We start from the raw sequence: 27,740 nt of genomic DNA, 5'->3' as shown, positions 1-27,740 counted from the left end.
GACATTCACGCTATGAGTTTGTTGATCTCAAATAATGGGTCAAGAAAGTTAAAATCCACTCGTCCTCTTTATAAACAGCGTGCAGTCAACATACCATCAGCACACAAGGAGTGATGGCATAGTGGTATTGTTACTGGACCAGTGGCCTAGGCTAACGCTCTGGGGACCCAAGTTCAAATCCCACCACGGCAGATGGTGAAATTTGACTTCAGTAAAAATCTGGAATTCAAAGTCTAATGGAATCCATTGCTGATTGGTGTAAAAACCCATCTGGTTTACAGGAAATCAGCAATCCTTCTGGTCTCTGAATGAGGGCAATTAGAGATGGGCAATGAATGCTGGCATTGCCAGTGATGCCCACATCCTATAAACAAGTTAAAAAAAAAAGCACAGGATACCAACTGTTTGTCTGGACAGTATTGGATCTGTATAGAAATTCCAAAATTTGATTTCCTGCTGATTCCTACCCAACAAAGGATTTGAAACAAAAACAGAAAATGCTGGAAAAACTCAGTCTAACAGCATCTGTGGAGAGAAAAACAGAGTTAACTTTTTGAATCTGTACGATTCTTCAAAAGGATTTGACATTTATTCCATAAAAGTGGAAATACTCAGCCTGTTCAGTGTGTGTGTCAGTTTGTGAGCCATGGGCGTATGTGCTAGTAAGAGTGGGAGTCTGTGTGTGTTAGTGAGACCGCTAGTCTGTGCGCTAGTGTGTGTGTTTGTGTATGTATGCATGTTAATGTAAACATGTGTGTTTGCATGTTAATAAGTGTGTTACCATAGGTGTGAGTGTGTTAGTATGAGCATGTGCGAGTATTTGCATTTGTGAGTTATTGTGAGTGTGTGTCTGTGAGCATGAGTATGTGGTGTTTGTGCATGAATGTGTTTGTGTGCATGCGTGTGAGTGTGTTGTGTGTGTGTATGTGTGTGTATTAGTGAGAGCATGAGGGTGTGTTTGTGTGTGTGTGTGTCGTTAGTGTGAGCATGTTTGTGTGTGCAAGTATGAGCATGTGTTAGTGACAGCATGAGCATGTGTTTGTGTGTGTAAGTGAGTTAGTGCAGTGTGTGTTGTTAATGTCAGCATCTTGTGTGTGTGCGAGCGTGAATGGGTGTTAGTGAGAGAGTGAGTATGTGTTTGTGCATTGAGTGTGTACCGTTAATTTCAACAGTCCCAAGCATGAAGCCATGTATATTAATGCACCAGGAACATTAATGTCCCCCCTCATTATGGCTTTTAAATGATTCTAACAGAGGCAGTTTATGTTTATAGGTTTAGGTTCAATTTATGAGATTTATGTTGTGCAGTGTTGTAGGGTGTCTAATAGATTAAAAGGCTTGGTTCAAAGAACATTATAGAATCATAGGCACAATTATCATCTGCTCAGCGAAATCAATAAAGCACCAAAAGTTGGCTGTCTACCTCTCCTCAAGCTGTCTGCCGCTTCCCAATCTGTCTGCCATGCCCCAGAAATCTGTCTACTCCTCCTCAATTTGCCTGCAGCTCCCTAGCTCCTAGATTGTTTGCCCCTCCCCCACCCCATTCTTTAATTCCTTCCCTCTCTTGCCCCATTGCTTTCCTTGTCCAATCTGCTGCTTGGTTAAAAAAAGGGGGAAGGAAAAGCGGGGGAGAGGTGGCGGTGACTGAACTGTGTGTGTGAATATAACATACAGCCTAGTGCAGTGGCTCTCAAACTAGGGGCCGATACAAGCTTTCAAGGAGGTCGGTGAAATATTGTGAAAGAGCGAGTGGGGAGACGGAAGCAGAGTGTGGATGCCCTGTGTGCAGCAGAGTGTGAGATTCCTGTCTCAGTGAGGAGGAGAGGGCACACAGGGGAACACTGAGAACAGCAAGGAAACAAATACCTGCTTTCTTAAAAACATTATTAAAAGACTCTTTACTTGCTGCTCATTCATATTAATAACTATTCAATAATATTATTATAGAGGGTGGTCTGTGATTACTGATCCTTGACCAAAAAAGAGTTTGAGTATGACTGAACAAAAAAAATGACTCAGCTCAGATGTGGTTGAGGAGCAATTTGATAGTGTGTGTGTTTTTTATGAGAAATCCAAGCTGAGAAATGTAGAAGAGATGGAGGTAAATTAGAAAGTAGTGGCTGATGACAGCACATTGGGTCCTGGGAACTTCTAGATTGTAGGAGGAGGGGTAACAGAGGGTGGGGGGGGGGGTGCAGAAGGAGTTACAGAGTCTGTAACTCTATGTTAACTAGTATAGTGGATAACTTACAAGTTATATTCTGAGTTTCAGAACAAATATGAAACATGTCCATGCAAAAATCTCAATCAATACTCTTTCAGAACCTGCCGATAATAGAATTTCTATTTGATTCGAAAGCATTTAGAAGTGGGGACACATTTTTTCAATGTTTTTGGTGTTCTGAGATTAATATAAACCCTGAGCTCTCCGTTAGGTTTACGTTGTCACATCAGAAAATATCTGACTATCGATAAAAATTTCACTCATGAGCCTTCATTAATTATTTCCCCCCAGGGGCTCACATCCATTGAATAACTTCCTAATGTTAATCCTAAATTTGTCTAGAGCCCACTCAAAGCTCGCAGCTCGTATCCTGCCTTGGATCATCATGTTCACACATCATTCACTGTGCTCGTTGACCTACATTGGATCCAGTCAATCCACCAATGCCTCTGTTTTATTGCAAAGTTCTCATCCTCATGAGCAGATTTCTCCATGGCCTCACTCTCCGCCCCTCTCCTTATCTTTGTAACCTCCGCTGGCCCTATACCCTCTGAGAGTTCTGTGACCATCCACTTGTAGTCTCATGCATTCCTGATTTTAATCACTGTAACGCAGGCAGCCGTGCCTTAAAGCCTAGACCCTTAGCTCTGGAAATCTCCCCCAAACCCACTCCACCTATCTCTCCTTCTCTTAAAACCTGCCTCTCTGACCAAGCTTTTCATCACCCGTCTTATCTTCTGATGTGACTTGGTGTGAAAGTTTGCCTGATAACATAAGAGTATGTGAAATAGGAATTGGAATCAGCCACTTGAGCCTGCTCCACCTTTCAATAAGATAATGACTAATCTTTGCCTCAACTCCACTTTTCTACCTAATTCTCATAACCTTTCATTGAAGTGATTCAATCGCTTCCAAATTCCAAGAATCTATCAATCTCAATCTTGAATATGCTCAATGACTGACAATCCACAGCTCTCTGGGGTAAAGAATTCCAAAGATTCACAACACTCTGAGTGGAGAGATTTCTCCTTATTTCAGGCCTTATCCAAAAAAGGCCAATCTGAGACTATGACCCTCGTTCTAGACTCTCCAATTAGGGGAAACAGCCACTTAGCATCTATCCAGACATGTCCTCTCAGTCTCCTAAATGCTTCAGTAAGATTACCTCTTCTAAATTCATAAAAATATTCTACTCAATCTCTCCTCATAGGTTAACCTGGAATCAATCTAGTGAGCCTTTGTTAATGCCCCATAAGAGAAATAGAGCCTGCCTTGGGTACAGAGAGCAAAACTTTACACAGTGTTCCAAGTGTAGTCTCTTCAAAGTCTTATACAATTGCAGCAAGATTTCCTTACTCTTACACTCTTATATAATCTTGGCTAAGCAGCTGGAAACAGAGAGTAGTGGTGAATGGTTGTTTTTTTTCAGACTGGAGGGTACCCCAGGAATCAATTTTAGGACCACTGCTTTTCTTGACTTATATCAATGACCTAGGTGTGTGCAGGGCACACATTGGGTGTGCAGGGCACAATTTCAAAATTTGCTAGTGACAAAAAACTTGGAAGTATTATGAACTGTGAGGAGGTTAGTGGTAGACTTCAAGAGGACAGGGACAGGCTGATGGAATGGGCAAACATGCAGCAGATGAAATTTAATGCAGAGAAAGTGTGAAGTGATTAATTTTGAAAGGAAGAACGAGGTGAGGCAATATAAAATAGAGGGTACAATTCAAAAAGGGGGTGCAGGAGCACAGGGATCTGGGGGTATATTGAACAAATCGTTGAAGGTGGCAGGATGGGTTGAGAAAATCGCTGGGACTCCCTCCCTAACAGCACTGTGGGTGTGCCTACAGTACATGGACTGCAGCGGTTCAAGAAGGCAACTCACCACCACCTTCTCAAGGGGTAATTAGGGATGGGAAATAAATGCTGGCCTAGCTAGCGATGCCCACATCTTGTAAATGAATTTTATAAATGAATAAGGCCTATGGGTTCCTGGGCTTTGTAAATAGAGAGGTAGAGTATAAAATTAAGGAAGTCCTGATGAACCTTTATAAAAAACTGGTTGGGGCTCAACTGGAGGATTGTGTCCAATTCTGGGCACCACACTTTAGGATGAATGTGACGGCATTGGAGAGAGCGCAGAACATATTTACAAGAATGGTTCCAGGGATGATGGACTTCAGTTATGAGATCCTGACAAAAGGAATTAAGAGGAGATTTGATAGAGGTGTTCAAAATCATGAGGGGTCTGACAGAGCAGACAGAGAGAAACTAATTCTATTGGTGGAAGGGTCAGAAACAAGGGGACATAGACTTAAGGTGATTGGCAAAAGAAGCAATGGCAACATGAGGAAAAGCTTTTTATGCAGCAAGTGGTTAGGATCCAGAATGCACTGCCTGAGAGTGTGGTGGAGGCAGATTCAATCATGGCTTTCACAAGAGAATTGGTAAACACCGGAAGAGATGACATTTGCAGGACTATAGGGAAAGGGTGGTGAAGTGGGATGAGCTAAATTGCTCTTCTAGAGAGCCAGCATGGATACAATGGGCCAAATGACCTCCTCCTGTGCTGAAGCCATTCTATTTAACCATTCTACTCCAGCACCTCTACGAATAAGGCCAACATGCCACCTGTCTTTCTAGCTGCTTGCTGTACCAGCGTGTTAAAATTCTGTGTTTGATGAACGAGGATGCCTAAATCCCTCCAAAGATCAACACTTAATAGTTTCTCAACATTTAAAAAATACTCAATTTTCCTATCAAAGTGAATGCGACCTTGCATTTCCAATACACCATCTGCCATCTACTTTGCCGCTCACTTAACTTGTCTATATCTCATTGCCACCTCCTTATGTCTCCCTCGCAGCTTACATTTCCACCTAGCTTTGCATCGCCAGCAAAGCTGGTAACATTTGAAGTTTACCTGAAGTACCTTGGGCCATTTACTACATTAAAAGGCACCGTATAAATCCAAGCTGCTGTAAAATCTCAGATGAGTGATGGGGAACAAGGCAAGAGGTGGAACTTGCGTGAATGGCCATGCTCCTTGTTGCTAGAGTAACATGGATTCCTTATGAAGGCATTGTATAACATAGCTTTATGTAGGTGGCCTGTGATACAAAAGTTGAGCTTTGACAGGGAAAAGCTGTAAGCTAGGCCAATTTTACTGTGATAAATCAAGGATGTTCCTCTTAAAGGAGAGTCACTGGTAATTTATTAGGAGCCCTGATCAAGCCAAAGAAAATGAACATACAAACATACGATCAAAGGGCAGGAGTAGGCCATTTGGCCCCTCAAGCCCGTCCCACCGTTTAATAAGATCGCTGCTGATCTGATAGTAACCTCAAATTTGCATCCCACCCACCCCTGATAACCTATCACCCCCTTGCTTACTAAGAATCTATCCACCTCTGATACATTTTGCTTTAAGTTAAAAGTAAAACAAAAATGTGAAAAATCACATCTGCTTCTATTAGATGTTGCCGACCCTCCGAGATCAGCCTGGAGTCTCCGGAATTGAAAGACCCTGCTGCCAGGAGAAATGTCATAGGGGCATTAAAAAGTCCTGTTCTCTTCTTTGACCATCTACAAGTTGTAAAAACACGAGAGGTTGCAGGGACAGTCAAGGTTAATCCATTGGGTAACAGTCTGTTCACTTCCAGTTGGCGTTGGGAAAGGAGGAAGGGCCTATGGCAGGAATGTGGACAGGGCAGAGTGGTTTGCAGCCGCTGGTCATGTGGGTGGCCATCAGCGACAGAGCTGACCCGTGCCCAAGAGCACCTGCCCTAACCCCAGATGAACCCCATTAAAAACCGAGCCCAGCGTGGCTCCCAAAATGAAAGAAAAATAAATAACTTATGTTTATATAACGCTTTTCAGAACCATGGGGCTTCCCAGCTTTACTGCTGAAGGACTCCTTTTGAAGTGTAGTCGCTGCTGTAACATAGGAAGTGCAGCAGCCTACTTGTGCACAGCAAGATTCCAGAGATGGTAATGTGATAATGAACAGGTAATCTGGTTTTTGGTGGCAGGAATTGAGGGATAAGTATTGAGCCGGACACCAAAGTGAGCTCCCCTTCTTTTCTTCAAAATAGTGCTGGGGGGTCTTTGAACCCACCTGAGATGTCAGACAGGGCTTCCATTTAACATTTCATCTGAACGACAGCACCTCTCCCATAGAGAAATGGAGGATCAGCCTTGATTTTTTTGCTCAAGTCCGTGGGTGGGACATTAATCCAAGACCTTGTGACACAGGGAGAGAGAGAGCTACCAACTAGGCCACAGCTGAAACCTAAACCGATTCCCCTGAAGGTGCAGACGGGGCCTCATTTTAAAGCCTCGCCTGAAAGACAGTGCCTTCAACAGTGCAGCACTCACTACTTACTGCAACGGAACTTTCAAAGTAATATAGTGATGGGTACAACGAAGAAAGAGTGTTCCAATTTTAAGTTAATTCTGAGGGTTATTTTGAGAAAGATGCACAAACTGTGTAGAAATCAAACCCATAACCACAGAACCATATCCTACCCAAGTGAGGGAACAAGGCACTGGAAGAAAGACTTGAGGGAAGGATTGATTCAGAGTCAAATTACATCTTTAAAATGGGGACAAAATCTGTTATGAAAGGGATTGAGGGTTAAGAGATATGAACAGAATAGTTTGATTTTGTGGTGGGGGTGAGGGAGGGGGTGGTTAGGGTAAATAGAGAGTCTAGTGCTCCTTACATTTGGGGCACACTGGATTTATAGGGGGGAGGGGAAGCCATGAAATAGATAACATGCACAGATAGAATGGAGTTGATTGGCCAAATGGCCTTTTCTTCTTTCAGTCTATATCATCGATGTATCAGCTCACTGTAAGATCCTAACCACCTCCCAAAGCTCTTCAAGATCAACTAGAAAACATGTCATTGGAAAGGGTCATTACCTGAAGGAGATATACTCAGTGCCACTTTCAGAGTAAACATTCACCAAGGGCACTGACCATATGCCACCGTTTAATACCCTTCTCCCCCCCACACCAACACCCACCCAACACACATAACCAACCCATGGTAAACCCCTCCCCCCATCCCTAACAACTAAAACATTTTAGGGGAATGCATAATCAAGTTGAAACCTGTTTTTGGTCAGAAATATCCCGGAATGCAGTAATACTAAACAAAACATGCTTACCCTGCTTTGAACATGACCTTCCTGTACTACAATGACACTATGTCAAGTCCAGATGCCTCCCTCACAGTCTCTTCATCCCCAATTCCTCTTACTAATTTAATAATAATAATCGGTCTCCCTACTAATTTTCCCTCTTGCTCCTTACTCTACAGCCCTCTTTAATGCTTGCATTATTCTGTGTTTATCAAATACCCCAACTTCCCAGGAGTCCATTCCACATCCAGGAGTTTATCCTTTTCCCTTTCTGCCACCTCAGAGTGACACTGAGAAGGTGTGAAACATACATTCATTGGTCACCAGCTTGACTACATAGCAAACAAATGGGACCGAACCCAGGTGCTTGCTGGGACATAAGCCAATGCTTCTTCAGTGACAGAGTCCAGATGCCTGATGCAATGCAGTGTAAATGGCTGATGGGAGAGGATTCAGGCAACTGGCAGTGGCAACCTCCTTGGGCCCTGAGGAGTCCATTGAGAACCTAAGCGGGCCAGCATTTCCCAGCTGGTAGGACAAAAGGTGACCCACACACAATCTATGGCTCTGGTCCCCAAACTGTTTCCCCGCCCCTGTTGTTGCATTTGTTGTGTAAGATTAAGTGTGGTTCTCATCTGTGACTGGAAACTTGACCCCTTCCTCAGTGTCATTATTCTCATCAAATGAACAGAGGCCACTGTCTATTTGGATGAAGACCACGTGAAGTCACAGTGCGGCCCCTCACTCGTAGCTGACCTTGGTGGGGGGCCCGATGGGGTGCATGCTTCTGAATCAGTGTCAGACTCCCCTTCTGCAATGTACAGCCTGACCTTTGACCAGGGTGTAGCCCCAACATAGGGGGCATTGTTGACACTTTCCAGATTCTCCTTCGATTGCGAGATGCTGAAACCACTGTACGAACGCTCGAGTTCCTCATGATCGACAGAGGGAATGGAGATGGAGGTGTCACTGTCCCTTTCTTTCAGCACAGTCTCTTGGTGCTTGCAGTAGTGGTCCTCATGCCGGCTGTATTCTGGCCCACCCCTACTACAGCTGCCGTGACCTGATATCTTCTCGTGTGACACAGAGGGCGGGGGCGGGATTCTGACAAAGGTTGCGCCGTCACCTACCGGAGAGGTCATAAAGGTCAGGGTGTCGTGGCTCTGCCGGCCCAACCCATTGGCTGAGTGTTGGTGAGATGAGGTTGATGGTGGACAGCCATTGGGTGCCAATGTTGCCACTCCGAGTCCGGGGTACGTCTTGTGTGCAGTTAAGCTGCAGGACCGCATCATTTTGTTGGCGTTTGTGTTCTTCTCGCAGAGCTCCCGGTTGTCCACTGGACTGTGATATGGAGGAGCAGGATCTGGCTCTTTGGAAATGAAGTAAGCCTCAGTTTCCGATGGTGGGATTCCCATCCGCTGCATGTAGATGTTCACCAGGAAATCTAATTTCTTCTCCATCGAGTGCACCTGTAGGATACAGAAAATCTGTTATTTCCATTCAGACACCCAGGCGCCCATTAACCAGGTGCCCATTAACCAGCTTCCCACTAACTAGACATCCATCACCCAGCTGCCTGCTAACCAGTACCCATTAACCAGTTGTCTAGCTAGCCATCACCAACTCTGCTTTAAACAGGTGACTAGCTGCCCATTAACCAGTTTCCCATTAACCAGCTGTCATCCAGACACCCAAACAGAGAAGTTCCACATTACTCCATTGAATTCCCCTTTGATCACTTCCTTGACATTTACAGGACAATAACTGGATGTACAACCAATGGCAAATATAGTGATTGACCAACCTGCCTTATTCAGCAGCTGAAAGCCGTTCCTTCTTTCCTCTTCAGCTTCTCTCCCTCTGAACTAACCCATCTTGACATTCTCCATTCTGGTGCTTCTATTATAAAGAGCATTCCCATGATAAAACTCACCTTGTCCCTTTCAAACTCCCAAAACATGCCACTCCTCATTCCTCAGATCTTCACTCTATTGAGACATCACCCCTAATCCTATTCTGATTCTTTCTTTCCTACATATCTATGAAACCCCGAATCTCCACCAATATTTCTTTTGTCCCATGTTTACTACCCGACCTTGGCATTACAGACTTAAATCTTCTGTAAATAACTTTTTGGGTTCAGTGGCTTCAGTCTCGCCTGTAAGCTGTGTGAGCACCTTAACTTTATGGGAATTATTACCCACTCCCTACATCTACTTGAGTATATGACTTGGGGTCTAACAATACAGCAATTGTCACCTGCACCAAGATCACCATGTCTTCTCCAAAGATGGATCCATGAACTCTGGATGAGGCGATGCTTGGCTCAAACTGTTATCCAAATCCTCAGTAAGGTGGTCATACAGAGGAAACAATTTGATCAATTGGCTCAGTCGGTAAAGCTTAGTTTTCCGTAATGATATAAAAATAATGAACACACTATGTTACCCCACTTTATTAGGCCATCTTAATTTAAACAGAATAATCATACAGCAGAACTTGCTCTCTCTTAGTCTTCTGTCTTTTTGAAATTTCATACAGCAACTAACCACCTGACAAGTTTCCACATACAGCACTGTCTATTTCTTCAAATGTCACCTTTCAGTCAAAATGGTCAACAGCTGCACCCAGAGCAGAATCCATCAGCCTAACTTTGGCATGATTCCCATTGGATACTGATGAGTAGGACTATCACAACAAAGTTGGCACCGAAATGCCAAATTATCCTTCATTGTGGGTCACTTGATCCTTTGTTACTGGGCTGCAAACAAGTGACAGTGAACAGGCTGCCAGTTTTATGTCTCGTCCAAATAAAGTCAATTGAGGAAAAATTGGACAGTTAGTAAAACACGCAGCTGATTTGTCATTATCCATTCTCCATCCATAGGTAATCTCTACTGTTTCCAGAAGGCACTGATTGAAATCTAACCCATAACCGCATCCTGTGAAATTAACCCTGAGAGAACCAAGTTTAACTCATTTGTAGCAAACTTAACAATTACAAAACCAAAATCCACCTCTGGGCACGGTGTGAAACCTCAAAATATGGCATGTGATAAATACTGTTCACTGACTAATCTGAACACCTCAATACTGTCCTGCACAGTGAGCCCGATCCCAAAACATAGATCTCCAAAATAAGAAAAATCTAATTTTACTCACAAATTCTATCTGGTCCCCAAAGAGAGCAGTTTGTGTATTTGATGAATTAGTAGTCTGAACTAGGTTTCATTCTAAAATTAAGGGGGTGATATTCCAGGGATTTTGCTCCAACCACCATTGGAGCAAGGAAAGGGGCCCTAGCTGCCCACAGCCATGGGTAAGATCATTAGTAGGTTTGGGGTGAGGAGCATGGCGTCTCCAGACTGATTCAGTGCAATCCCTGTCTACCGGTTGTGAAAGGCAGATGTGCGTGACCCGTCCACCAGGGACACACAGAGACCGTTTCCAGGTCAAAGAATCAAGTCATCCCAAGAGATCTTCAGCTCCAGCAGTAGCCATAGCTCAGGCACAGTGAAGGAACACCGAATCTCCCCAGGATCAATTATTTACACCCAGCAAGATCAGGCACTGAAGCAGCCCTTGTGTTATCTCACAGGTCCCTACGGAGGTCTTTTAAGAACACAAAGATGCCATGAAGGTATTAATGTATATAATGTTATTGGAAAATATTTTAAATTGGACTTGTAGTAGGGGCTGTGTCTGTGGATGTGAGTGTGTGTGTCTTAATTGTATTAAAGCCAGCTAGTCTGGGTGCTTTGATGTATAGTAGTTTTGAGATGTAAACAGTAAGGGAGTTAAGGTAAAGAGTACATTTGCATTTTGTTGAATAAACCATTCAAAGACTGGGGGTGACATCTTGCACCTAGCTAGGAGACACCAAGCAATATGTTTATATTACTAATTAAATTGGTACTATGAAAGGGGTTTTATCATTTGAAGAAGTGGAGTTCAAAGGGCTTGGTGACATAATGAGAATTTGCATTCAAAGGGAGGGCTAGGTATATATAGAACAGAGTTTTGTGTGTGAGTCAGAGGCATGCCGCCTGTAAGCCTACAACTGTGTGAAGGAACCAAATTGAGAGGAACCTCATTTTGAATTTGTAAAGTAAAATGCTCTTTGCCTGGTGTTTGTTTAAGTCTATAGATTATTGTTGCCTTGGGGAAGATTACCTGGGAGTGATTAATTTGGGGATTTCTTTAATAGTTATTATGGTAGTAATTTGTAGACATGTGTATGTGTTTAATACCTTGTTAAATCAATAAATGTTTAATTTCATTTATATAAAAACCTCTGGAGGCTTGGTGGTTTCATTTCTGAATTCAAAGGTGCATCTCAAACATACCAGTTGAAAATATAGGTTATGACAGTTGTTTAAAGTTTCCCCTTGGGATTTTAAATAACTCAGCCTTTACCAGCTGCTGTGTCACAGCAACTAGGGGCTCTTGTGGGGTAATATTTGTTATTCCTTGATTGGTTTGGAATTGGTGAATCTTAAGGTTACGAGTATGAGAAGCACTTTGAAGTCAGGAGTTAGTGAGGAATTTTAGAAGCGGTGAGACTGCAAGGTGGCTTTGGTAATTGCTAAGATTTGTCAGAGAGTAGAAGATATAACTCTGATTGGGTTGGAAAAAATAACCAAATGCAAGTTAACAGAGTTGGTAGATAAGTTAAAATAGAGGTTACCTGTGGGGGCTAGGAAATCAGTTATAATTAAAAGTATAGCACAGTATCTACAGTTGGAAGTGATACCTGACACTAGTGAGTCACAGCTGGAGGTGGTGAGGCTGCAGTTTGAAATGAGAAGCTTGAATTTCAACAAGCAAAGAGACTGAAAAAAGTAGAATTAGAAACAAAGGAAAGAGAATTGACATTTAAAAGGGAGCAAGCAGAAAGGCAGGAGAAAGAAAGGAAGCTGAAACTGGAATTTCAGGAGAGAAATAAAGAGAATACCTGCTTAAAAGGCTGGAAGTTAAAAAAAGAAATTTCGGAGTTTGAAGAGAGTTCTGATGATGAAAAAACCTTTAACCTAAAACCTAGTGGGGAGATGTTTAGATTTGTACAAACTCTTCCAAGGTTTGAGGAAAAAGACATTGAAGCGTTGTTTATTTCATTTGAGAAGATAGCTAAACAGGAGTTCTTGATATTATTATTACAGTCTAAGTTGCTGGGTAGAGCACTTGAGGTATATGCTTCACCATCTGAAGATGTATTGGTGAATTATGATGTGGCAAAAAGGGCTATTTTGTGTGCATCTGAGTTGGTTCCTGAAGCATACAGGCAGAAAGTTAGGAATATGAGAAAACAGCCTGGGCAAACTTACATTGAGGTTAAGAGAGTAAAACAAAGTAATTTTGACTGGTACATTGAAAATAGGGACAACTTATGCAGCTTTTAGGGAAGTAATTCTTTTGGAAGAATTTAAAAACTCAATCCCTTTGGTAGTGAGAACTCATGTGGAGGTACAGAGGGATCAAACTGTAAGACAAGCAGCAGAGATAGCTGGTGGTTATGAGTTAGTTCATTGAGCTAAGCCTTTTCCATCACCCTTTGAAATTGGAAAAGGATAGAAAGTGGGAAGGTAGATAGTCAGGGAAGAGGAGTAGCTGGAAATTCCCAGGAAGTCTTTTCTCAAAATAAAAGGGAAAGTGCTGAGGGTAAGAGTGATATTCGAAAATTGAGGTGTTTTCATTGTAATAAAGTGGGGCACACAAAGTTGGAAATTACTGGAAAAATCTGTAGGAACTATGCGAGTACAGAAAAGTTCTGGAAGTAAAAGTACTGTGGGTTCTGAGGTTCAAACACAGGCAAAACCAGTGGTTTGTGTACAGGTGAAACAGGAAGAATCAGTGATAGGTAAAAAAGTGGGAATGTGTTCACAATTTACCCAAGAGAATTCTGAGGAGCAGGTTGCAGAAATGTTTAGAGATTTTGTGTGTGAAGGGAAAGTCTTTCCATGTGAGCAGGGTGCAGTAGGCAAAGATGTTAAAATTGTAAGAGACACAGGGGCTAGTCAATCATTAATGTTATAGGATAGAGATATTTGTTGTTCAGAGGGAGTAATGCAGGAGCAGGTGATAATAAATGGGGTTCATGGAGATTTTAAATCTATTCTGTTATGGGAGGTAAATTTAAAGAGCAAATGGAGGACAGGTGAAATTATTGTTGGAGTAGTGGAAAAATTGCCTATTGTAGGGGGAGGGGGGAATTAGGAAAACACAGGAAAAGATATAAAAGTTTTTTTTGGCCAGGATTGCATAGGGATTTAGTCAAATTCTGTAACAGATCCAAGTAACAGGAAAACCACAAGCAGTAATTAAGCCGGCACCTTTAATCCCAATACCAGCATTTGAAGAACCTTTTACCAGGGTCATGATTGATTGTGTAGGACCCCTTTCTAAGACTAAAAGTGGAAATCAGTATTTATTGACAATAATGGATTTGTCTACCAGGTTTCCTGAAGTGATGCCTTTAAGAAATATTACAACTAAGAAGATTGCGGAGGATTTAATTACAATTTTTACAAGATATGGCTTACCTAAGGAAATACGATCAGGTCAGGGGTCAAATTTCATGGTCACAGCTGTTTAAGGAAGTAATGAACAGTTTGGGGATAAAACAGTTCAAGTCAACAGCTTATCATCCGGAGTCACAAGGAGCTTTGTGAGGATGGTATCAAACTTTAAAAACTATGATGAAAGCATACTGTTAGGATTATCCACAGGATTGGAATACAGAAATTGTATTCTTGTTATTTGTTACCAGAGATGATCCTAATGCATCAACTGGTTTTAGTCCTTTTGAACTAGTTTATGGTCATGAGATAAGGGGACCACTGAAATTGATTCATGAGAAATTGGTGGGTCAAAATTCAGAAACTATTCTTTCAGATTATGTACCAAATTTCAGGGAAAGATTGAACAGAGCATGTGAGTTGGCTAGGAAACATTTAAAGATATCACAGCAAGTGATGAAAACAAAGGCAGATAAGAAAGCTAAAACTCGCAGTTTTTTTTTTGGAGAGAAAATATTAGTTTTGTTACCAGTACTAGGTGATTCACTAAATGCAAGATTTAATAGGCCTTACAGGATTAAAAAAACATTTAGCGAAGTAAATTATTTAATAAATACTCCAGATAGAAGAAAGAAGCAAAGGGTGGGTCATGTAAAGATGCTTAGACAGGGAAGAGGAACAAAAAGAGGTGTTAGTGATGGTGGATGATGAGAAAGAGGTAGAAGTGCAGGACTCTGAAATTGATTTTCCTCGAATCAAATTGGATAATGAGGGGGTACTTGAAAATTTAAATGCAAAATTGAGTTATCTTCCAAGCAAGTGTCAAAGAGATTTAGAAAAGGTGTTGCAGTCACACAAACCTATTTGTGGGAACAAATTGGGAAAGATGCATTTAGCTATACATGATGTCTCCGTACAGGTTTCAACTTCAATAAGGTGACATCCTTATAGATTAAATCTGGCAAAGTTATCACAAGTACAAAAAGAAACTGATTTCATGCTTTAAAATGATATCATTGAGTCTGGTTGCAGTAACTGGAGTTTGCCTATTGTACTGGTACCGAAACCAGATGGAACACAAATACTTTGGCTGGGGTTTTCCGGCCCCGTTGTGGGTGGGACCCACCGCAGGAGAGGCGGTGCTCCAGCCAGAAGTCCATTGACTTGCAGCGGGACCAGAAGATCACGGCAGTGGGTGGGTGTGAAAAATCCCACCCTTTGTGTGGACTATTGAAAGGTGAATGAGGTGACAAAGGTGGATTCATGTTCTTTACTAAGGTTGGAAGATCGCATTTAGAAAGCGGGACAATCAAAATTTATCACAAAGATTGACTTGCTAAAAGGTTATTGGCAGGTACCATTGTCAGAGAGAGCAAAGGAGATACCAGCTTTTGTAACGCCAAGTGGACTAAATCAGTTTAAAGTCATGCCATTCAGTATGAAGAATGCACCTGCGACATTTCAAAGGGTTTAAAAAAAATTAATTGCCGGTCTAAGCAATTTTGCGGTTTACATTGATGATCTAATAGTTTTCAGTCCTACATGGGAGGAGCACTTACAGTGTCTGGAGGGTAAGTTTCTTGATTACAAGAAGCTAATTTGGTGATGAACTTGGCTAAAAGTGAATTTGCAAAAGCACAAGTTACATATCTAGGCCATACCACTGGATATGGTAAGGTGGCTCAGAGAGATGAGGAAGTCATCGTGGGTTTCCCAGTGTCTACAACAAAATGAGAAGTTTTGAGATTTCTGGGCATGAGTGGGTTTTACCGGAAATTTGTACCAAATTTTAGCCAAGTGGTTGTTCCACTGACTAAACTATTAGAAAAGAACAAGAAGCTTCAATGGACACTGAAGTGTCAGAAATTATTTGATAGTTTGAAAACTGTATTAGCTATGACACCAGTTTTGGCAGTGCCCAATTATGCCAAGCAATTCAAGTTGGCCATTGACGCAAGTGATATAGGCATTGGGGCTGTACTGTTACAAGAAGATGACACTGGAACTGAAAAACCAATAGAATATTTTTCAAGGAAGCTGAAAGTACAACAGAGAAGATATTCAATGATCAAAAAAGGGACCTTGGGTTTGGTGTTAGCATTGCAGCATTTTAAAATTTATATTGTCAACAATTCGTCTGAAACAATAGTATATACAGACCACAATCATTTGAAGTTTTTGGTCAAATTTTAAGACAGAAGTGTAAGGCTTTTCAGGTGGAGTATATTATTACAATCATTTAATCTACGTATTATACATATTGCTGGAAGAGAAAACGTGTTTGCAGATGCGTTATCAAGAGTTTGAAGCTTAAAGGAAAATTGAACATTTTTTTAAAATCCTGGACCTGGGGTGATTTATGTTGATACCAAGGACTTGTGTATATATATTGTTATCTTACTGCATGCATCTAATAGTGTAATAAGTATAGGAGATAGTGTGAGATGGGTTATTAAAAAATGAAGCCGTCCTTCAGAATTATGACGTTTCATTTTTCGATAGGGAGGGGATGTCATGAGGATATTAACGTATATAATGTTATTGGAAATTATTTTAAATTGGACTTGTAGCAAGGTCTGTGTGTGTGGGTATGTGGGTGTGTGTGTGTCTTACTTGGATTAAATCCAGCTAGTCTGTGTGCTTTGCTGTATAGTAGTTTTGAGATGTTAAACAGTAAGTTAAAGAGTACATTTGCATTTTGTTGAATAAGCCATTCAAAGACTGGGGGTGAAATCATTGGGAGTGGTGTCTGTTTAAGTCTATAGGTTATTGTTGCCTTGGGGAAGGTTACCTGGGAGTGATTAATTTGGGGATTGTTTAATAGTTATTTTGGTAGTAATTTGTAGACATGTGTATGTGTTTAATACCTTGTTAAGTTAATAAATGTCTAAGTTAATTTATATAAAAACCTCTGGAGGCTTGGTGGTTTCATTTCTGAATTCAGAGCTGCACCTCAAACATACCAATTGAAAATATAGGTTGTGACAATTGTTTAAAGTTTCCCTCTGGGATTTTAAATAATTCAGTCTTTACCAACTGTGTCATAACATTGAACAGAACTTTCATTTCTAAAGTGCCTTTCACAACTTCAAAATGTTGCCAAGCACTTTAAAACCAATGAAGTATTTCTGAATTTTAACCATTGTTGTAATTTAGGAAATACAGCAATCAATTTGCACACAGCAAGCTCCCACAGCCCATAATGTGATCATGAATAGATCATCTTTTTTAAGTGTTGTTGGTTTAGGGATAACTGTTGACCAGGACACCAGGAGTGAGTACACCTGCTCTATTTCTAGGGCAGTTGGAATTGCCATTTAACATTGCATCTAAAAGACAGTGCAGCACTCCCTCAGTACTGACCCTCCAACAGTGCAGTGCTCCCCTCCTGACTCCCCGACAGTGCAGCACTCCCTCAGTACTGACCCTCCAACAGTGCAGTGCTCCCCTCCTGACCCCCCGACAGTGCAGCACTCGCTCAGTATTGACTCTTTGACAGTGCAGTGCTCTCTCAGTACTGACCCTCCAACAGTGCAGTCCTCCCTCAGTACTGGCCCTCCAACAGTGTGGCGCTCCTTCCATACTGCACTGTGGGTGTCAGCCTAAGTTTTGTGCTCAGGCCTCTCCAATGGGAGATGAACGCACAATCTTCTGACTCAGAGGTGCAACTTCTAACCGCTGAGACATGACTGACACCCAAAGGCTAGATTTTGCTAGCGTTCTGAAGACGGGTGATCTTGTAAAATAGCGGCAGAAGACATCGAAAGAGAAAGCCAATGTTTTGCCCCTGCCACGGGATATTCCCAGAAACCGAACAGCAGCAATTCATTCCATTAACTGGTCGAGTAACTACTACTTCCCACCTTGCTGGCATTTTACCATCCGCCAGGTATATCGAAGCAGACTCCAAACAGCTTCAGGGGAAGGGGTGGGGGAGGGGGAGCAGACCTACCTTTCTGGCTGCTCCATGGCCCCCCTGTATGGGACCCTCGGTGGCAAGTGCTGCCTCCAGATTTCGACACCGTCGCTGGAGGGTTCTCCCCACTTGATCAGCAGGGCCTGTCTAACTGGCCCCGGCACATTAAAAACAAAAGTGCTTACCTGGTCTTCAAGAGCACCTCAATATGAAGAGGTCCCCTCCTTCTCCTTGAAGCCTCAGCAGTGGTCACTTCTATTGGTGGTGCTGAAGTGACCACCTATTTGCTGGCCCTCTGATTCAGCTGGCAGCTCTGAAAGGCAGGGTGCCCTCCATAACTGGACAGCAGTCCGAGCAACACCCTCATAACTAGCCGCCGGCAGTAAAATTGCACCCACGGTCCTACCATCTGTCCATGTGGGCTCGGAGCACACTCTTGGTTCCGGCAGCGAGATTTCATTAATTCACATAAAATGTAGCCCCAAATTCCTAAGGTATTCTGGAACACCCTTTCCAAATTCTGTACGAGCCAACCTTGACAGGGAGGAGGCAGGTTGGTAATCATTCCTTGAGCCTCCCAGAATCTTATGAAATTTCAACATAATATAAACCAAATGGCATAGACCAGTTAGGCTAAATGGCCTGTTCCTGTGCTGTAAATTCAATGTAATTCCATCTTATGGAACAGAATTTCCAGTCCCAAGTCATTAATTTGATATTGGGTGTCTCCTCATTATCTGGAGAGTTTTTAAGATGAAGGTGCCAATCTTTACCTGTCTTTCCATTTTTCCAAGCCGTCCCATCATACTCGGGTCTTCGGGAACGTCGGGCTCTGCTGGGATCTTGGTACGATCCTTCTCCTGCAGCTGGGGGCCTCGGCCAACGATTTGGTCGACTCTACCATGGGAGGCACACAGACACCTCAGGTAATAGATTAGAACGTAACTCTGCTCTTGACGTACAAAGTCTAGCCCAATAGTTAGTAAAGAGGTTTGTGTCAGCAAGTCAGAAAATGCAAGGCAATTGGTTAAAGATTATCAAAACTCTTCAAAGGGAAAGATTTCTCTCAAGGCAAACAAAAGGATTCTTTCTTGGGAAGAGATGGATCGGAATTTAACTTTCCTTGGCTTGTTAAGTGGGTGGAATGGGGAGGGAATGATGGAGTAAATTCCTAAAATATAACTCAACAGTTATTAGACAGGCATTACTGAGAGATGCTTCATATGCAGTTATAGCAGCGTGTCAGCAACATGCACATGACTCACATCAAGAGACAGGAAAGAGAAAAGCGCATAGGTACAAAGCAATGAAAAGTTTGGACTGGAGATATTAATAAGGAACAAACAGCTCATGACAGGGACAATTGTGTCTGTCAAAGGAAGGTGATGTCTTGAAGCTGGGCAAAGGCTAGTACTCAATGGCCCAATGGATGTCATTGTCTACCTTGGCATCTATACATCTGTGTAATGGATTCAAAGTGGATATCCATAAATAAGCAAAGAATGATCTCTGAGACAATAAAATTATGCTTTTCATTTCTGGAGACAGCCACTGGAATCCAGCAGTCATACTTTGAATCATTGGTATCTGCATTGAGCCAAGGTTTCATATCTTGAATAGTCATTTAACATCCAATCAGGAATGACAGTGTTTGGTAATATTAATCTGTGTATACAACAGTCACAATCCCTAACTGGAAGAGCAAATGGAGAGCAGCTGGGACATCAGTCAAATCATCACTGTTGCAATGTTAAGAAGGTGGATGTTTTTCAAGGTAACGTTTTCCAATTAGGGAAAGCAGAGTCAGCAGCCGGCATCGCCAGGGTAGTTTTGAGCTTCCGGTACTCTTGTTCTTTGATGTGCCTCAGCACCAACCTCAGAAACATGATCTGATAATATTTTCCATTTTGTGAACCAGATGCCTTTGTGGCCCAGAGGGAGTTGAGTTGATTAGGAACTGGGTTCAGATTTTGTTTTTATTTATTCACAGCATATGGACATCACTGATAAAATCATCTTTTATTGTCCATGAGTGGTGAGCCATCTTGTTGAATACAACTGAGTGGCTTGTTAGGTCATCCCTGAGGGCAGTTAAGAGTCAATCACATTGCTGTGGGTCTGGAGTCATACATAGCCCAGACCTGGGTAAGCATGGCAGATCTTCTTCCTAAAGGGCATTAGTGAACTAAAGGGTTTTTAGAACAATCTGGTAGTTTCGTCATTACCATTACTGAGGTTAACTTTTTATTCCAGATTCATTTAATTAATTAATTAAAATTAAATTCCTAGCTGTCATGGGATTTGAACCCATGTCTTGAGATCACTAGTGCAGGTCTCTAGATTCCCAGTCCATGACATAACCACCATGCTGCTATTCCCTCTGATTTCTGGATAAGCTCACCTGACACAGGAGCCAATCTCATAGCCAGCAGAAGTGAGACCTTCATTCAATGAGTTGGACTAGATTTGAACCTTGGTCCACAGAGATGGCAGTGATGTGTAACTTCTCACTCCTGCCAATGTGTTGCAGAGAAAGACTCTGGCTCAGGGTTGGCTTAGGTTGAGATGGGAAATAAGTTCTTCCTGCTAAGAGTGTTTCTCTCAGTGACTGTACAAACATTTGTGGACAAGGTACCTACTCTTCAGACCATGGGATAAATCCCTCAATACTGCTTTCTTCAACAATGGAAGTGCTAGCTGAGGAAAAGAATGTGAATCAAGACAAAATATTCATTCAAAAGCTGGGCACTGGGCTCTCCTAATGGTTCAATGGGGGATAAAAGACCATTACTGTGTGCTATGCTGCCAGTAAGACTAGGAAGCTTCTTCATAAGATCATTGCTCTGTGATCTTCGCTGGATCAACAAATGGGTTGCCACAGTTGATCTGGGTTGGAGAGAAGAGAAACATCCCTCCGTGGCCTGGCTATTCCCTCTCTGTAACTTCCACCAGCCCTATAACCCTCCGAGATCTCTGCAGTCCTCCAATGCCAGCATCTAGAGTATCCCCACTTTCCTTTGCTCCACCAGTGGCAGTTGTACCTTCAGTTTCCTCAATCCTAAGCTCTGGAATTCCCTTCCTAAACATCCCTGACTCTCTACATTTCCTTCTGCAAATCGATCCTTAAAACCTCCCCCTTTACCCAAGCTTTTGGTCTTCTTCCAAATTTTTTTTGTTCCTTGGTGTCATCTTTTTCCTGATAGCATTCCTGTGAAGTGCCTTGGGATGTTCTACTACCGTGAAAAGGTGCCTCGAATTAGCCACCAGTACCGGAATAGGAATTAAAACAACACCTTGCATTTATAATGAACCCTTAATGTAGTAAAACTTCCCAAAGTTCTTCACAGGAGTATTATCAGACAAAAGTGGACTCTGAGATAAAGATAGAGATATTTGTACTTGTGACAAAAATCTTGGTCAGAGGTAGACTTTAAGCAACACCTTAAAGGCAGATAGAGAGCAGTGGTGAAGTTTGGAGTGGGAATTCCATAGCTTTGGGCCCAGGCTGTCGAAGGTATGGCCACTTACGGAGCAACAAAGGAAGTGGAGGATGTGCAAGGGGCCAGAATTAGAGCTGTGCAGGAATCTCAGAGGGTTGGAGGGTTAGTGGTGATAGAGAGAGGTGAGCTATGGAGGGATTTGAAAAGAAGGATAAGAATTTTAAAATTCACCAGGAACAAAGTTGTCCGTTGAACCACCTCATCTGACTGATTCGAAACTAATTCCAGGACGTGCTCTCCATATACAGGGCCTGTGCAGTTAATGGAGCCCCAGTGATTGCGTAGACATCCCTATCATTGCTTCTCTGTCACCAGGGAGTGTGTTTATTGCTTTCCTTGTCCAAAATCTTTGTTGGGCGTTTGATCGATCTTAAATTTGCTTGTCCAACCCAAGTGGCAGCACACCAATATCATTTGAATTTCTTTGGACAAGGAAGAACCTTTCACACCTCACAGTGCCCTTGCATCATCATTTATTCAAGCTTCATTTTGGTTCATGCTTTCATGCAAATGATGAGCAGCAACTTCAAACCCAAAGCGCAAAAGATTTTGGTTCTTGCTTGTCGTCAGAATCACAAACATTCCAATCATTTAAAGGCAATCGAAAAGCTTTTTACAGTCAACCGCAGTGCAATGCAAACACTTTCAGCTAAACCCCTTCATCGATAAGCTGAGATATCTGGTTCATAACACCGAGCCAGTGCTGAGTGAATTTTAAACTGAACTTGAAACAATTTTTTTGAAGAAATGTAGAATAGATATTTTGGTTTTTTTTTAAATCTATACCTGAAGAAGGGGGTTGGCTGTTTAAATAATAACTCTTGAGTGAAAAGTAAGCATTCTGTCGATGAGTCCTAACCTAGGAGAGTATTGGATTGAATCTTTGGAAGTGGTGAGGATTCCTTTTAACTTCTTATGCCGGGGAGTTGAAGGGGCTGGGGGACCCACAATCAAATCTATCCTGGCAGAGTGAAATAAAACAGACACCAGCAAAATGCATAATGAAGCAACATGAGGAGACAAAAGGAAATTGCATCATGACAGTAAGAATATCAATCAAATGACATGGTCTGTGCCTGGGAGGCCATTGGGAATGGCCATATTCAAAGAATCCATTTGATGGTCTGGCTCCATTCTGTGATCTCACCAGAAATTTGCTGGAAAATGTATCTGCATCTGGAAAATGTTAACAAGGTGGCCCCAAATCTGTTATCAACAGCCACTATGCAGGATAGCCTTGTTTTATTCTGGCCTGATGAGATGAAAGATTTATACACCTCTGTTTCATGACTAGGCAGTATATGTATAAGACACCTTTTGGTTATACCCCGAGACCCAACATACAACATTCACCTGCTGATACAAAATGGTAGTGTAAACCAAGGATTAAGGTCATTGAAAAGGTACTGATGGAATGGCCTTTCAGCTCAGGGATACAGGGCAATGCCATTGTAACATGAAGTTGGCAAGACCCTGGGAGTGATCGCCCTGCTACAACTCAGCAACTCAGTGACATGAGATCGCCCATATTCCATAGGTTAGAGTATAATTTCCTCTAGTAAATCAGTAAAGGTCAGCGTCTGGGAACTTTTGGTCCCGGCACATAGGCAGCAGCTGCAAGCCTGACCACTCTAGCATTGATTAACGGGGACCAGAGGACTCCATCAATATGCAAATCGCTCTGTCGAATTTTCACATGAGCACAAATGTGAAAAATTCCTTTTAATCTTCTTACAAATGATCAAACAATTTCTTTTCAAACTTTGCGGAATGATGAAATGTTCTGTTATAACGATCACACGTAAGCAAAGATGATGAAAGGACTCTGTTATTGGAAGCTCTGAGGTCTCACGTTGTCTTTCTATGTAGCGTGTGTTAGCTCTCACTAGCTAACTCTTGAGGTGGTGTGAGTGGAAGTCAGTTTTAAGACTCTCCCAACTGCAACTTTGCAAGATGAGTGTCTGCACTGAACACCTCAACCTGTTACTTAGCATTCACCAGTCTGAATGTTCCCAGTGATGTGCACTGTCATTACATCGATAACCACCAGCTTTCCATTCAACTTCCTGCTTGTGTCAGGGGAAAAAAGTCAGGAGCTGTAGGAATGGGCAGTGACAGCATGCGTAGATATCTCCCTAAATCTCTCTGCTCTTCCCACATTGACCTACAGTTGCCAGAGCTCTGTCTACTCACTTAACCTATCAATGCCCCTTTGTGACTTGCTGCTCCCAACAGTACTATTTCCTGTGCCACTTAACTTAGTGTTGTCAGCAAACTTGGATATACAGATCTATACTGGTTCATTCAAGTCATTCATAAATAAAATGCCAAAGCTGTGGCCCCAGTACAGATCCCTGGGAGATGCCACTAATCACATCCTGCCAATTGGATGATTGCATACCAATGTCCCTGCTCTCTGTCTCCTCCCTCATAATCAACTCTCTACCCAAGCTAATTCCTTCAGCTCTGATTTCTGTTAACAATCTCTCCTGTGGAATCATGTCGAACTTCTAATATTGTATTGTTATACTCTCCTCCTCTCCTGAAGGTGACGGCTCTTGTTGGGACTCCCTCTGGCACCATATCCAAGTAACCATTTACCATACATGACAGTGAGCGTTGGCAAGAGGGTGTGGATGTGGTAGAGGTGGGAGGGGTGGTGGGTAGGAGGTTGGGGTCCTTTCAGCCTAACTCGATTTAACTGGCCTGACATGGGAGAAACTGTAAGGGAGGGAAAAGGGAAGTTTATGCAAACACTAAATAGCTGGTATTGAATGAATTCCAGTCACAGCATTGACATCCCTTACCTTGATGATTATGCTACTGATTAGTAATCCTGAGATCTTAATCAACACAGAGATTGGAAGTTCAAAACCTGCCATGGCAAATGAAGGGTTAAAGTATAAAAGCTGGTATCAGTAAAAACTACCATGACTTTTCTTTATAAAAACCCAACTGGTTGATTAATATTCTTTAGGGGAGGGGATGTGCCTGCCTTACCCATATGTGGCCTGTTTGTGACTCCAGTCCACACCCGAGGTGCAGGATTCTTCGCTGCCCTCAGACATGGCCTAGTGAGACCTGCAGTTGTAGCAAGTGCCAGGGCAATGGGGGATGGGGAGAATAAATGTCAATAACACTCAATCCCAAGACTGCATTATAAAAAATGTATCAATGAATAATCCAACTGGATGCAGAGTTTTTATTTCTGTAGTGCTTGCCAAGAAATGATGTTTTTGGGTTCTGGGTGCTACCCTGAGCACAGCTCAGTCCATGTCTAACTCATGTCATCCATTCTTCCTCTCACAGCGAAAATTATTTTTGTCAAAATATTTTTTTTGAGATGAAATGAAATAAATGTGTTGAATGATAAAATGTTTACTAATCCTCAGATTGCAGGCTCAGGGAGGCAGTACAAGAGGAGCAGAGATTTTAAAGTGTAAGGAAACCCAGGCCCGAAACCAGAGCGGGGCCAGGAGACAGTGCAAGAGGTGTGGTGGCCTTGGTGAGATTTAAAAAGAGCAGGAGCTGATAGTCAGAGCGGAGGGCTATGGAGAGAAAGCGGGAATATGGCGTTGAGATAGAGGATCAGCCATGATCACATTGAATGGCAGAACAGGCTTGAAGGGCTAATTGGTCTACTCCTGCTCCTAGATTCTATGTTTTTATTGATACTTTTTTTGTAGTTTAGCTCATAGACTGTGTCACTGAAACAAACACTAATATGACAGTAATAAACCTATTTGAACTCTGGGGATTGATTTATTACTGGAATGGAATATTGGCCTTGGTGAATGATACCTGAACTCCAAGGGTCACATTTCGAAGCACGATTACACTAATGTTGTATTCCCTAAAATTTGGAAGGTTAAATGGTGATTTGGTCAAAGTTTTCAAGACATTAAGGGAAACAGATAGGATGTAGAGAAACTATTTCTCTTATTTTGGGGAGTCTAAGACTGGAGGACATGGTCTGAAAATTGGGGCCAGACCTTACAGGAGTGAAATTAGGAAACACTTCGGTGCAGAAATTTGGACATCAAACAGCAATTTGATGTTTTATCAGTTGTTAATTTTAAATCAAAGATTGATAGAATTTTGTTAACCAAAAGTTATAAGGGATATGGGGCAAAGGCAAGTTTTTGGAGTCAGGTCACAGAGCAGCCATTATCTCATTGGATGGTGGAACAGGTTCGAGGGGCTGAATGGCCTCCTCTTGTTCCTATGTTCCTGTTAAGAACCCAAAGCCAGATCAAAGACCTAAAGTTCAATTTAATTCAAAATCATCAAAATTAGTGATGAAAGCTTCAACAGCCCCATTTACGTTTTTCATTTCTCTCTCTTCTCCCACTTCCTTTGTATGGTTTCTCTATTGCTCTCTTGGAGAAGTCTTTCACTTTCTATCTACCTTCTAGCTCCTGTGTGACCTTGAAAATAACTTCAAACTCCTGTTTCATTAGTATTTTCATTGGTTGCAAACTGTTTAACAAAACCTGGCCTCTATGTAGTCCAAAACAAAGACTTTATAGCCATCCCAACCACCCTCACTTTAACATAGGATATAAAAATAAATATTTCCAATCAGTATACTTTTACAATCAGAAACTTCTTTAGCCAGAGAGTGGTGAATCTATGGAATTCATTGCCACAGAAGGCTGTGGAGGCCAGGTCATTGAGTGTATTTAAGACCTGGATAGATAGGTTTTTGATTGGTAAGGGGATCAAAGGTTACGGGGAGAAGGCGGGAGAATGGGGTTGAGAAACTTATCAGCCATGATTGAATGGCGGAGCAGACTCAATGGGCCGAATGGCCTAATTTCTGCTCCTATGTCTCATGGTCTTATGGACATAAATAATAATGTTAGAACAAATATATTTCCATTATAATTAAACAATTTTAAATGTAAATATTTACTTCTTAAAGTTTTGAATAAACATGCATTAGAGAGTCCTCAGGTTTTTCCCTTCAGATTTTCCTTCTTTAGGTTCAACTGGAACTAATTATTTTGTGGCATGTAAAATTATTTCTTATCAGAAACATATTAAAAATCTCAAATCAGTGTACTCTACCATCATAAATTGCCATGTTCAAATTTATACTGAGCTTTGTCTATGTAAACCAGTCACATTGTAATTACATCCTCCCACCAGTGGTGGTGCTAATTACACATAGTGTGTTAGAATGACTCAGTCATAAAACACTATACGGTCTCACTCACCTTGAGTAACAATGCTAGGAAAAACGAATCACTAGACAATAAAAGATTGAGACCTATCCAATCTGCCTTCTACTATTCTGGTAGCAACATGTTACAATGATAATGGAGTTGCTCAAAGTCTATCACTGAATCTACAACAGACCTAAACAGCAGGTGAACAAAACCCCCAGTGGTGGAGAGCTTTCAAAGTCCAAAGTCTCCTGTTCCTTCCAAGCCCATTACACTCACCACACACCATGTCTCAAGTTAAAGGAAAATGACTTACATTTATATAGCACCTTTCATGGCCTCGGGTCATTCCAAAGCACTTTACAGCCAATGATTTTGTTTTTAAGTGAAGCAGCTGTTATAATGTAGGAAACAGGGCAGCCAGTTTGAGTACAGCAAGCCCCCGCAAACTGCAACGTGATGATGTTTTAGAGATAATGTTCCAGTGGAGCCCAACCCAAACTGGAGGAACAGTACCTCATCTTCCGATTAGGCATTTTACAGCCTTCTGGACATAACATTGAGTTAAACAACTTCAGACCGTGAACTCTGTCCTCCATTTTGATTATTTTCCCCACACAACCGCTCCCACCCTCCTTCCCCCAGGGCTAATCTGTAACTTGCTCTTATGTTTTGCTGTCAGAGAGCATTGACCCTTGTTCAGCTATTAACACAATCTGCTATCTGGCCTTTATTCCACTATTAGCACCTGCCTCAGTCTTTAACACTATCGGTAACACCCCCTTTGTCTTGTGTCCATGGCATCTTTGTCAAATCTCTCCTGAGCTCCCACCTATTGCTGACCTTCTATTTTGCCCCAACCCCCTCTCTTCAACAGTACAAAACCCGTTACCTTTCTACCTCTCTTCAGCTCTGAAGCATCATACGGACTTGAACCGTTATCTCTCCCAAGGTGCTGCCGGACATGCTGAGTTTTTCCGGCATTTTTTTTTTTTACTTGCTTTTGCTTTTATTTTAAGGTTTTATTGATGTTGGCTGAGGGATCAATATTGGCCAGGACACCGGGGAAAACTCCCATGCTTTTCTTCAAATAGTGACTTTGGGGCCTTTTACCTCCACATGAGAGGGCAGACAGGGCCTTGGTTTAACATTTTATCCAAAAGATGGCACCTCTGACAGCACCGCACTCCCTCAGTAAAGCACTAGGATGGATTTTGTGCAGAAGCCTGTAGCCCCAAAATGTTATTTTCTGAAAGAAAGTAGATCA

General features: G+C 42.1%; 1 protein-coding gene across 3 annotated transcripts in view; it reads right to left on the bottom strand.

Annotated features, from left to right (window-relative positions):
- Positions 1-8,075: 8,075 nt before the first annotated feature.
- The window catches only part of LOC121287439 (potassium voltage-gated channel subfamily KQT member 2), a 165,191-nt gene continuing 145,526 nt past the window's right edge, over positions 8,076-27,740 (bottom strand). For all 3 annotated transcript variants that reach the window (XM_041205320.1, XM_041205321.1, XM_041205322.1), the window contains 3 exons: positions 22,165-22,266; positions 18,579-18,702; positions 8,076-8,843 (listed from right to left, as the gene is read on the bottom strand). In XM_041205320.1, the coding sequence (XP_041061254.1) occupies positions 8,076-8,843; positions 18,579-18,702; positions 22,165-22,266 (994 nt within the window). The remainder of the gene's footprint in view (positions 8,844-18,578; positions 18,703-22,164; positions 22,267-27,740) is intronic.

The sequence above is a fragment of the Carcharodon carcharias genome, chromosome 14 (assembly GCF_017639515.1).
Source record: "Carcharodon carcharias isolate sCarCar2 chromosome 14, sCarCar2.pri, whole genome shotgun sequence".
NCBI lineage: Eukaryota > Metazoa > Chordata > Chondrichthyes > Lamniformes > Lamnidae > Carcharodon > Carcharodon carcharias.
This window is presented reverse-complemented; position numbering and strand designations above follow the sequence as displayed.